The sequence below is a fragment of the Sceloporus undulatus genome, chromosome 3, assembly GCF_019175285.1.
Source record: "Sceloporus undulatus isolate JIND9_A2432 ecotype Alabama chromosome 3, SceUnd_v1.1, whole genome shotgun sequence".
NCBI classification, from domain to species: domain Eukaryota; kingdom Metazoa; phylum Chordata; class Lepidosauria; order Squamata; family Phrynosomatidae; genus Sceloporus; species Sceloporus undulatus.
In genome coordinates, this window is record NC_056524.1 from 212,887,946 (window position 1) to 212,900,021 (window position 12,076).

A 12,076-nucleotide genomic window follows, 5' to 3' on the forward strand; every position below is an offset into this window, starting at 1 on the left:
TTGTAGCCCCTTTGAGACTAACAGAAAGAAAGAAGTTGGCAGCATGGGCTTTGGCAGGCTTCAGTCTACTTCCTCAGACATAGGGGAGTGGAAGCCAGGGGCAGATATATATGTATATGTATATATATACATATATATGCCATTGGTATGCGAGGATGTGAATTCAAATTCAAAATCCTTTGTGTATGTAAATGAAATGCAAATCCAGTCTTAACGATGGTCGTTTATGGACAAAGACTTAGCCATTGGGTATGGAAATGAGGTGGCAAGAACCATTACATTGGCATTTCTAGCAGTGCTTTCAGCTTTTATTTGGTCACGACGACCTCCATTTCCCTCCAGCAGCCTCCTCCATCCTGAGGTGCCTTGAGGTCACTCTGATGATACCCAATCTAAGCGGCCAGGGAACAAAAACTCCAACTCCCATGATGCCTCGGGGGAAAAAGAAAGCACGAGCGAACCCCCCGCCCTGCACGCCCCGCCTCTTCCGGCCCGGGGCCTTCTGGGAGGGATAGTCCCAGAGTGCCGGCCGGGCGAGTTGAGAGGAGGTGCCAAGATGGCGGCGCTGTGGGGCGGCGGCGCGGGATACGCCGGGGCCGGGGGCACTCTCCCGCTGCGAGGCGGCTCCGAGGCCGGAGGGAGCGGCGCAGGAGGAGGCGGCCTCCCTTCCGCGCAGGTAAGGGCCGGGACGGTTCTTCGGGGCGGCCGGGGCGAGCGGGGAGAGAGGCTCAGGGCGGACACGTGGAAGCGGCGTGGCCGGCTGCGGCGGAGCAGCCACATGGGCCCCTCTGTGGCAAAGTGCAGCAAACACCCAGCATCCATGAACAGGGGTGCCTTCCATGGAGCCAAGCCAGATGCATGTTAGGTAGCCACGCTGGCCCTGTGGTAAAGTACAACAACACCCAGCATCCGCTAACAGGGGTGCCCTCTATGGGGCCGGCCCAAATGCTCATTATACATGCTGCAAGCTTTCCAAGCTCCACTGGCTTCTTCCTCAGGCAAAGGCGTTGGAAATAACACAGTGTATGGTTTGTTGTGTGTTGTGTGTCGTGTGTCTTCAGGTTCTGCCCAACATATGGCAATCCTTAGGCGAACCTGTTGCGGGGTTTTCTTGGCAAGGTTTGCCCAGATGAGGCTTCTTGTGAGGCTGAGAGAGTGTGACTTGCCCATGGGCTCCCTCCCAGTGGGTTTCTGTGGTGGAGGGGGATTCAAACCCTGGCCTCTGGAGTTGCATTCCAACACTCAAACCGCTGCTGCAAAACATTATCACCTCATTTCATAAACTCTGGCCTTTTGTGAAACGTGCTGCGTGTTGTTGTTGTTGTTGTTGTTGTTGTTGTTGTGTGCCTTGGCAAGATTTGTTCAGAAGAGACTTGCCATTGACTTTCCCTGAGGCTGAGAGAGTGTGACTTGCTCATCCGGAGGTTTTCGTGGCAGAGTGAGGAATGGAACCCTCTTCTCCAGAGTCGTAATCCACCGCCCAAAGCACTGTGCCATGCTGACTCTGGACAGTGTATGACAGGCCTCAGTGTAGGGGCCCCTGGGGCCATGGGGTATTCCCACCTCCTGGGACTGGGCTAGGAGTTAAAGTATTTTGATATTCTGGTGGGGCATACCCTCATCAATCCACCCTCCCCCCCCCTTGTTAGGGGTTACAGCACTTGGAAGAATGAGGTGCTTCTTTCTGTGTTTAGTCTGGCTGGGGATTGGGAGCCATGGCCAACATTTTTGGGTTTGGGGCAGGCTAGAAAGTATCCTGTGAATGTAAAAAAGGGCCCTGATGCTCCTGGTTCTCCCAACTCCTCCCCCCTCAGTCAAGTCCCATGTCTGGGTGTGTTCATGATGACTTCCCATTTGCTGATCCTGTTCAGTCCCATCTGATGCTGCCGCCTTTCTGTTTGATGCTGCTGCTGCTGTCTTTCGGCAGTTCTGATGCTTCAAAGAAAAAGGGCCCTCTCTGTCTTCTTCTGCCCGGTTTGAACCAACACCCACTTAGCTCTTTTACAAGATTTTGCAGAAGTGTTTTCACTTCCTGAAAGCAATTTAAGAGAGAATTATAGAAATCAAGAATGTATTCTACATAGTAGTTTGAGTGTTCGATTCCTGCTTGGCCATGTAAACACCTTGAGCAAGTTATATGCTCTCAGCCTCAAGAGGAAGGCAATGGGAAACCCGCTCTGAACAAATCTTAGCAAGAAACCCCCCACAAAAGGGTTGCCAATAGGGTTGCCTTTGGTCGTAAATGACTTGAAGGCACACAACAACAAACAGCAAACCTCCTCTGAAGAAATCTTGCCAAGAAAACCCGATGATAGGGTTGCATTAGGGTTGCCATAAGTCAGAAACACACACACACACACAAACCTGGTTAGGAATAATGAATACCAGTAATGTGTTTGCTGGCCATTTTACAGGCTACTCATCAAAAGCTCACTCCAGATGGGCTTTTCCATGTAGGTTCCTCCCTACCATACTCATACTGTGAGATGAATAGACCAAGTGTGTAACTGTAGACAGTGCTCCCAACCATGAGAAAAGAAAATTATTTGTTTTGTGTGTGCTGAGAATGGTAAAGGGAAGGTAGTTGATATAATGTATATTGCTCTATTACCAGTCTGTTATAGTAGGTGGGATGAGAAAGGTGTCTCATCTGTCTTGATAGCTTTTCTGCATTCTGATTGAAGCAGTTTGTCCATGCAAAAACCTATTGCAGTCTGAAGTTTTGCCTATCAAGATGATAGCAATCACATGTCAATGTTTCTGATGCTTCATTCAATATTTATTTACAATAAGTGAATAAGTCTGGGAATGTTTCCTAAGCATGTTCATATCTTCTCCCAGACACCCTTCCATGTTTGTTATGTCTAGCAGAAAAGAGAGTGAAGGAGTAGGTGAAAATGACCACAAGGGACAGACTGCTAAAGTTGAATGCAGTAATGCAGGAGGGAGAAGAGTCTGCCAAAGCTTGTAAAATGTGCTAAAATATTAATGTTTGTGTTTCCAAAAAAAGTGGCCATATTGATGAGGTTTTCTGGATCCTGAACTTTTCTTTAAGTTGCCTTAGATTCAGTGGAAGGGATGGGCAGTGCACTGCAGTGGCACAAATACAGGGTTTTGTGTTACCTTAGACCTTATGTTCAGAAGAAATACCATGCATCACATTAGCTACAACTGTATATATAATTTTAAATAAAATACTATAAAAGCTTTCCTAATATTCTCAGTCAGTATCTATTTTGCATTATATTCCTGGGTTAACTTTACATAATTTCGTGGAGGTAGGGCACTAATACATAAGTACTGCCTTTCAAGAAGTGGGGTGTTTGCGAGGTGGTACTTTCTTTGGGAGGTGAGAGTTGGTGGAAAACTATTTTGCACCCATGAATCACCATGGGGGGAAAAGCAGCAAAGAAAGGTATCCTAGCATTTTTTTAGACTTCAAAATAAAATTAAAAATTCTTATTTGATCCAGATCTCAGCTCAAGTTGTATCCTGAAGTGTAGTGGTTCCCAACAGTTGGTCCTTCAATGTGTTTGGACTTTAGCTCTCAGAATTCCTGACAATTGGTCAAGTTGGTTGGGGCTTCTTGGAGTTGAAGTTCGAAACACCTTGAGGGCCAGTATTTAGGAACCACTGCTACTAAAATACTCTTTGTGCTTCTGGGTGCTTTTCATATCAGTTTTAATTTCTTGAAATGCAGTACACGTTACTTTTGGCCTACATCAGTAATAGGAAACTTGTGGCCCTTTAGAGGCTGAACCCAACCAGCATGGCTAATGATGCAGATGATCTGGAAAGTTATACAGTTCCCATTCCTGGCCTGCAAAGAAGGATAATAGAGAAAGCTACTTTTCTACTTTGGAAAAACAACAACACAGTTCTCCCTCCATTGATAGGTTACTTGGTAATTGAAGTGGAGAAAGTGACTGCTCTGTGGCTGAGATATAAACAGTAACTAGTTAATGTTATGAAATGATGACCACAGGAGAGGTACAAAATCTAGAACTCTACAGTATGTAACATATTTTTGTCTTGAGTTTGTGCATATTATATTGAAACTCAGACCAACGTGGAATCTCTTAACATCTGAGAACCTGTTTATGGCAACTACTTTATCGGGGGTGGTGATGGTGGAATAGAGCAGGACTGCAGTTGTGCTCATGCTGTCATGTATTTTTAAAAAACTGAGAAGCTGTCCTGGAGAAATTTGGTGACAGGGAGAAAACCAAAGCATGCTACCAGGTACTCATGGAGAACTGCCAAGTCTTTGTAATTAGAGCCTCTTGTATCAAGCTTATCCATAGTGTCTGGGGAAGGAAGCTGTTAAACATGCTTTGGGTGGAGACTTTTCTCTGCCTGCTTTCTACCCAGTCTGGCATAGTCACTCATAGGAGCTGCCTGCTGTAGGTGTCCCAAATGAGATCCTAGAAATAATTATTTAAAAATAATTCATTACCTTAAATCAGTAAGATTTTCAACAACAGCTGTAGATTTCATCATTTTAATCATTAAATGCTAACAGCTTTCTAAGCAACAGTGTTTCAGGTTTTAATTTATTATTTTGGGGGATGTTGTGCAGGTTGTACCCTATTTTGAAAGGTTTTTTTTTTAAAATCAATATTTTTATCAACAATTAATAAAAGACATTTATTTCACACATCAGTTTTAATGTTGGTTATTTCAATTTTTAAAAACAGTCTAGAGGCAATACATTATTACTTAACTCCCATCTTTCTAATTTGTTCTGAATTCTTTCTTGCTTAATTAGAAGATAAGCATGGACATAATGAAAACTCTTTATGGCTGCCTTAGTGGATGTAATGGTATGGCCAGCAATGGCAACAGGAACTCCCAGGTTAAAGCATTGAAATGGCCAAAAGACAATCTTATATAGTACTTTCATGTACAGAAGGTTCATCCTTTTAGTGGGATGTTTACAGTGGTTTCAGCTCAGAGGAATTAGCTGAGTAAAGTTTCCTATATACTGAAAAAACAAATAAAATAGCAGACTGGTAAGGGGCAAGAAAAGTCAGATGTCCAAGATGGAAAACATGCAGGGGTAGCTGGATTGGCCATTTAACAAATACAAACAAAAATCCATCAGTGATACCTTTATTGGCCAACCAAAATGCACAATATACTTGTTGCTAGCTTTCAAACTTCTTGCCTGATGAAGAAGCACATGGAGCTTTGAAAGCTTGCAACAAGTATATTGTGCCTATCTTTGGCCAATAAAGGTATCACTGATGGATTTTTGTTTGTATATGTCCAAGATGGGTTCAGAAAAGGAAGAAGCACTAGTGCTCATATTGCAAACTTATGTTGGATAATGGAATGTGACAAAAAGTTTTAAAAGAATGTTAGCCTGTTCTTTATAAATTACAGTAAAGCCTTTGATGATGTAGATAATGAGAAATTATGGTTCGCTCAAAAAGAAAAAGGTGTGCCATAACATTTGATTGTCTTGCTGTATAACCTGTACTCTGGATAAGAGGTCACTGTCTAGACAGAATCTGGAGAAACCGAACTGTTTTTCATTGGCAAGGGGTTCAAGGAAAGCTACATTTTATCACACTATCTCTTTAATTTATATGCAGAACATATATGCAGGATAAGATTCAGAGGAAGGAAGTATGAAAACTGAGGGAAGGAACATAAACAACTTAAGATATGCAGATGGAACTATATTGACTATTGGAGAAAAGGAGTGAACAAATCAGTCAGATATTTAAGGAAGAAAGTGCAAAAACAAGGTTTCAGCTAAACATTAAGAAAACAAAAAATAACAACCACAGATTATTTACATAAGGAAGACATGGAAATAGTAAATGATTTTGTGTACTTAGGTTCAGTCATAAATCAAAATCGAGACTGTAATCATGAAATCAGAAGAAGATCTGGAAGACTTGGAAGGGCATCCATGAAAGAACTAGATAAGATTATTGATTGTAAAGATAAATCAGTAGATACTAAAGGCAGAATAATTCATGCTGTAGTATTTCGGATTTCTGGGTATAGACACAAAAATGCAGTGGAAAAAAGTGATAGGAAAAAAAAATCAATGCATTTGAAATGGACGATAATTCTACAGACACTACAGATTGCTAAAAAGTCAAATGAATGGATCCTGGAGCAAATCAGGCAAAGCTTACTAGAAGCCAATATGACTAAAGTGAGGTTTTTGTACTTTGGACATATCATGAGACAACATGAGTCAATGGAAAAGACAATAATGCTTGACAAAAGTGGAAGTCAGTAGGAAAAGACGAGGACCACATTACAGATGGATTGATTAAATCAAGCAATGTGCAGCTCTGAGTTGGTAAGCCCTGTATAGGGCAGTTGATGACCAGAGATCTTGACGGTCTCTCATTCATAGAGTCATCATAAGTTGAAGTCAGCCTGATAACAGTGAATGAGTGACAAGCAATAATGCAAGTGTGGAAACTTGAGCCATATTAGAATTGATTTTTTTTAAACGTAACTCATTGCAACTTCCTACACTGCTTCGGTGAAATGACAAGATGGAATTGTTTGCTGCACTTTTGTACAATTTAGGGACTAAATAGGTATAACACATTTTAAGACATGTTATTGAAAACTGGTAGTTGTAAACAAATAGTTTACTTGTGTTTTCCACATGACCAACAGTAGTCTAGCAGGATGGTCACTCAGCTGAAGGTAACAAGTTTGAAGCACAGAGGTTAGCATTCTTTGAAGTTGAAGTAGAAATAATACAGAATTTGAAGTGATGCTCCATTTTTGTCTTCTCCCACACTGCTACGTCCCAACACATGGCATAAAAGGGTATTGTGTGTACTGGGCTTCCTAAACTTTGGGGTCAATGAGAGCTTATTTGGAAGCTTGTGGAAGTGGTGTGTACAGCACCATAAAATGAGTCTGGTAGAGGTGGTTTGCCAGCCACAAAATAGGTATTGTGAGTTATGGCTAGTCATAAAATATTCAGAAGATAAATGTTGAATTTAGTTTATAAAAAATTGATTTTCATTAATTTGTATAATTTGTACGTGGGCTGTTCCCCCAGTCTAACTTAGAATGCTGATGCATATGGCACCTTACACAACTCAGAAGCAGAAAGACAGAATCTAGTCTCATCTCCGCCCCCCTGCCCCCAAAACATTTCATTTATTATTATTATTATTATTATTATTATTATTATTATTATTATTATTACACATAAGCTGCTATACCAATTATGGCCATACCTGGATAAAAAAAGTTACTGACCACTTTTATCCATGGACTGATAACTTTCTATTTGGATTATTGCAATGTATTTGAATGTGGGGCTACCAGTGGAAGCTTCAGTTCATAGAGAGTAAATAGAGAGTGTGGGGCTTATTACCTTGGGAATGTATCAACCCAGTATTGCATCAACCTTACCAATTATCAGTCTGTTTTTGGTATTGGTGCTAACTTTTAAAACCCTAAAAGACTTAGCACCAGTCTCCCTAAAGAGGCAGCTTTCCCTTTATGTTCCTGTCCAGTTATTAAAGTCATCTTCACATTTTTCAGAACCTTCAGTAAAAGCAAGGTTTGTCAGTAGGCAGAATTCTTAGCCAAATATGTCCAGGAAGACAGGATGCCTGTGTATACCAGTAGTGGTTTGCAGGACAATGGGTTACAGCAGTACCTCTGAAACAAACATACCTGGGAGTGACTACTCCTTGGTTGGTATTACACTGCAGTAAGCAATACAAAATGTGGGGCATTTCTTCATGAATAAGGCAGCATTAATTGAATCCTAGTGGTTGCTCATGTGGGGAACACGGTTGATGTCAGTTGTCCTTCTATGGTTGCATTCCCTTCATATAATTTTAACCTTAAAGTTATTTTGCAGTTACAGTGGGACCTTGGTATCTGCTGGGGTTTGGTATCAGGACGCCCCATGATAAGCAAAATCTGTGGATGCTCAAGTCCCATTAAATACAATGGCATAGTAAAATGGTGTCTCTTATATAAAATAGCAAAATCAAGGTTTGCTATTTGGAATGTATATATTTTAAATATATTTTCAAGCAGTGGATGCTTGAATCCATGGATAAAAAAAATCAGTGGATATGAAGGGCTGACTATCTCTTTGAAGCAGTTAAAGCTCAGGGTCAGGTAGATAACGTTGGAACCTGGAATTCCCCTTGCATAGTTGAGGTCCATCAGCACCTTCAGTAAAAGCATGCTTTGCCAATCAGCCAAATTCCCACTCAAATGTGTCAGTTCAGAAGCCAAAGAATGTCTGCCAGGACAGCATGAGGACTCCTCCCAGAGATCATGTGCGTGTGCTTGCTGCTGACTCAGTCAGTACTGAATTAGGGAGTGCTTCCTACTTGTTTATCCTGTTTCTTTAGACGCTGCAGTGTTGAGATGGAATGCACTTATTAATGACCATGTAACTACATTTTCTGAGTTTTGATTTATTTCTAAATAATTTTCCTTATGTAAGATAAGCATTTTGCAATGCCCGTACCTCTGCAGCATCTTGAGATCTCTCCTCCCATCTCATTTCCCATCAGAACCTATATTTCTACATACTTATTCTGCACATGTCTCCTCTCCAAGACTACAGTGCTCAGCTGGAGATCCTGTAATTGATAGTAGTTGGAATATTTGAAGGCTTATTCTTCAAAAGCTGGAGTTTGCAGGATGAATAGTAGACCACTGCCTACAACTGAACTAACACAGAGAGCCTTGTTCATAGCTTGAAAACTCTATGAAGTTCTGGCTTGAAAGCCTCTCATGTGACTGACTGAGGGATGTCCCATGCTTTAGGCTAATCAACAGAAGGTCATGAGAATAGACAACTTAATAGAAAGAAATTAGCCATAATGGCATCCTAGTGGTGGGTAGGAAGGCAAGACTACTGCTAGGCATTCTGTGCCTCTGATAAAATGGCTTCCATGTAATAGCATGTTCAACATCATGTTTGTTTCCCTGGATATTGACTGCTGGCTGTTCTTGGGGGGGAGGGGAGGGCTAAGACACTTGTGATTCTGATGATTTAGAACATCAGCAAGCAAGCTAGTGTCCTCCACATGTTCTTAACTGGAATTTAGGATGGCAAATAATGAGGGGTTATGAGGATTGTAGTCCAAAACACTTGGTTGTCTATCCCTGAACTAGAATGAAGCTGACCTTCACTTTTCATAAGTTTTTCATGATGCCCAATGCTAGGTCATTGTAAGCTGACAAGTGCAGTATTGCTTATTTTGAAGCTCTACCCCTAAATATAAACCATCCTAGTATTGCAACTTTTCTTTATTATTCACTTGTTTATTTAAAGTATAAATATAGGTGGTCACTGCTGCTAACAAAAAAAAATGTTAAAATTCAGTGTCACAAACCAATAGATATCTCTGGAGAAGGGAAAACAATACCAAAGTATCCAGCTTCATTAAGGAAAGAACCCACTGTGGATTAAAATTCATTGTCTTAAGAACAAAATTTCTTATAAGTAATTGATCTGAACAGTTCCTACATTAGAAACAGCAACATGTAGACCACAAATACCTGATTGCTGCAGAGCTTGCCTTCCTTTTCCCTATTTTTGACATTGTGCAAGCACTTCAGTAGCCAGCCTAAGCTCCCTGGGGTCACTTAAGCTTATACAGTACTGGGAGAATGTCATAGCTCAAGGCTTAGACCTGACTTTTTGAGTGGAATAAAGAGGGGAGCAATGTTGGTTTACAGTCAATATTAGGAAGGATCTTACTAATTACCCTAATCAATTATGTTTATATTGTTCACTTTCTGTAACCCTTTCACATGCTGTTCTTCCTTTCTCTCTCCCCCCTCCCCCACCCTCTCAGTACTTACTGGCAGAGGATTTACACTTGGCATCTTTGGAGGCAGAAACCATTCTTGAAGCAGGAGAGTTTCTGGAAACAATGCAGGACTACTTGGACTCTTCTGTTATCTCTATCGTCGAAGATATCAGTAGTATGAATGAGGTATGGTACACTTTATGTGTTCAGGAGTGAGCATCTCTGTATCACTGTGCAGGTTCCCTGACGTGACAGCCCATTTGAGGCAGTGCTGTGTCAAAGTATCAAAAGGAAAAAAGAAGGATGTTTACTTTTGCTTAAAACACAAATATTATAAATCACACACATTTGATGTAATACTCTGTTTTTATAAAATTGTATGACTTAGGTCCAAAACACACTGTAGAAATAATCTAGTTTGAGACTGCTTTAACTGCTCTAGCTCAGTGCTAGAGAATCCTGGGAATTGTAGTTTATTGTGACACCAGAGCTCTCTGACTGAGAAGGCTAAATGTCTCAAAATTCCCTATCCAGGGCAGTTAAAGTGGTCTCAAACCGGATTATTTCTGCAGTGTGTTTTGGACCTTAGTGATTACGTATTATTTGGGCTAAGTTGAGAAGGAATGGGGCATTTCCCAGCAGAGAGGGTCCTGTCCTCCTGTAATCTGGGTTTAGCTCCTCCTATTTGCTCCTGTAGGCAGGGACAATAAACAAAAAACCGGCCCCTATATAGGGAGGAGCTAGCCCCCCTGAGCCCCAGTCTTGTTCCTGCCTATGCTCCTAGCAGGATGTTCTCTTCGAGCCAGCGAAGTTTTTCCTTTCTACGAAAGCGGTTAGAGAGTTTTCTTGGCCATCCCTTCTTCTCCTCTCTCCTGCCTTTCCCCCCCTTCCTTGGTGGTGGCTATGGCAGAGGACCCTGAGAGCATGGGTGAAGGGCCATCCTTAACCCAGGCTTCCCTAGCTCAGGGTCTGCCAGCTCAACAGAGGGAGCTGGCTTCAGAGGGAGACCCATTGGGATGTGTTTGCTGTTGCACTGCAGCTTCTGCACTACAGCCTTGGAAGCATGAAGAAGACTTAAAATGGCAAGGGCTCCCAGGATTGGAGAAAGGTCTTGGCTTTGCCAATGACTCTCCCTCTCCTCCAAAGCTGCCCCCTTTCATGGTGGGAGCACAGGAGATTTCTGCAAACAGCATTGCAGCACATGGGAGCCGTGGGAAGAGATGGTGAGGGGTATCCCCTCCATGTCTCTGTTTTTCCACATCACCTCTGCCCAGCCTGTTTAAGGCCAGGGATCAGTGAGGAAACTGGCCAGAAGTCATGGAAACTTCCCTCCTCAGCATCTCTGCCCAGCCAGAGTTCAGAGGACAGGCCAGGCAAAAGTCATTGCAAAGGATTTCTCTGCATCACCTCTGCCCAGCCTGAAATGGCCAAGGTCAGAGAGGCAAGCCAGCCAGAAGTCACAGGAGAACGGTGAGTACCAGGGGCCCTCTCTCTCTAGCCGCCAAAGAACCTTTGCCAGATCTAATGCCTTCGCTCAGGGCAGGCATTGCCATGAGGCCTCTGCCATGGCCATTGCAGGCACTATGCCTAGCATAAGGTTTGGGACTCTGCCAGGAGGGCAGATGGGGGCATTAACCCTTGGTCTCCTCCTTCCTTCCCATCTCTGGCCCCAATGGCACCCAGGACCCTAACAGGTGTGGGGGATCCTTTTGCAGACTGGGAAACACATGGTGGTGTTGCCAGGGCTCCTGCACATTCCTTTTGAATTCTTATAATGAGATGGTGTGTAAGGAGGCAGAGGATTCCTCCTCTGTGTTGCACAGACACATGGCTGTAAAGGAAGCTGGACTTGGTCCAGCAGGAGCTGAAGCTTCCAACTCTAAAATGGCCTTTTTTGGCTGCCACAGAGCATCCCACAAAAAAGCACAAAATGGCTTCATGTCCTCCCCAGAGAGAGCATGGCCTTTGCCACCCACTTCTAAACAGAGGCTGGAGGGCCATCTATCGGGAATGCTTTGATTGAGAGTTCCTGCATGGCAGAATGGGGTTGGACTGGATGGCCCTTGGGATCTCTTCCAACCCAAGGATTCTTTGAGAGACCACATGGATACAAATCCTCCTGTGTTCCCTCCCCAAAAATTACAACAACAAAAAGGGGTAAACCATTTGTGGATATCATGGGTGGAGAGTTCCCTTCACCCCCAATTGTGTTTGGCTGCCCCAAACCGTGGCACTCTTGAGAGAAAAGCTTGAGCGCTTGGCCTCTCCTTTCCATCAGAGATTATCCTTTCTCAGGA

At 42.8% G+C, this 12,076-nt stretch overlaps 1 protein-coding gene across 2 annotated transcripts in view; it reads left to right on the forward strand.

The window, feature by feature from the left end:
• Positions 1–522: 522 nt before the first annotated feature.
• PPRC1 (PPARG related coactivator 1) overlaps positions 523–12,076 on the forward strand; it is a 31,460-nt gene continuing 19,906 nt past the window's right edge. Inside the window, exons 1-2 of one of the 2 annotated variants that reach the window (XM_042459855.1) lie at positions 523–676; positions 9,825–9,965. In XM_042459855.1, coding sequence (XP_042315789.1) covers positions 557–676; positions 9,825–9,965 — 261 coding nt within the window. In that variant the 5' untranslated portion in view covers positions 523–556. Of the gene's footprint in view, positions 677–9,824; positions 9,966–12,076 lie in introns of those variants that run through there. The other variant, XM_042459856.1, reaches the window with a different exon arrangement.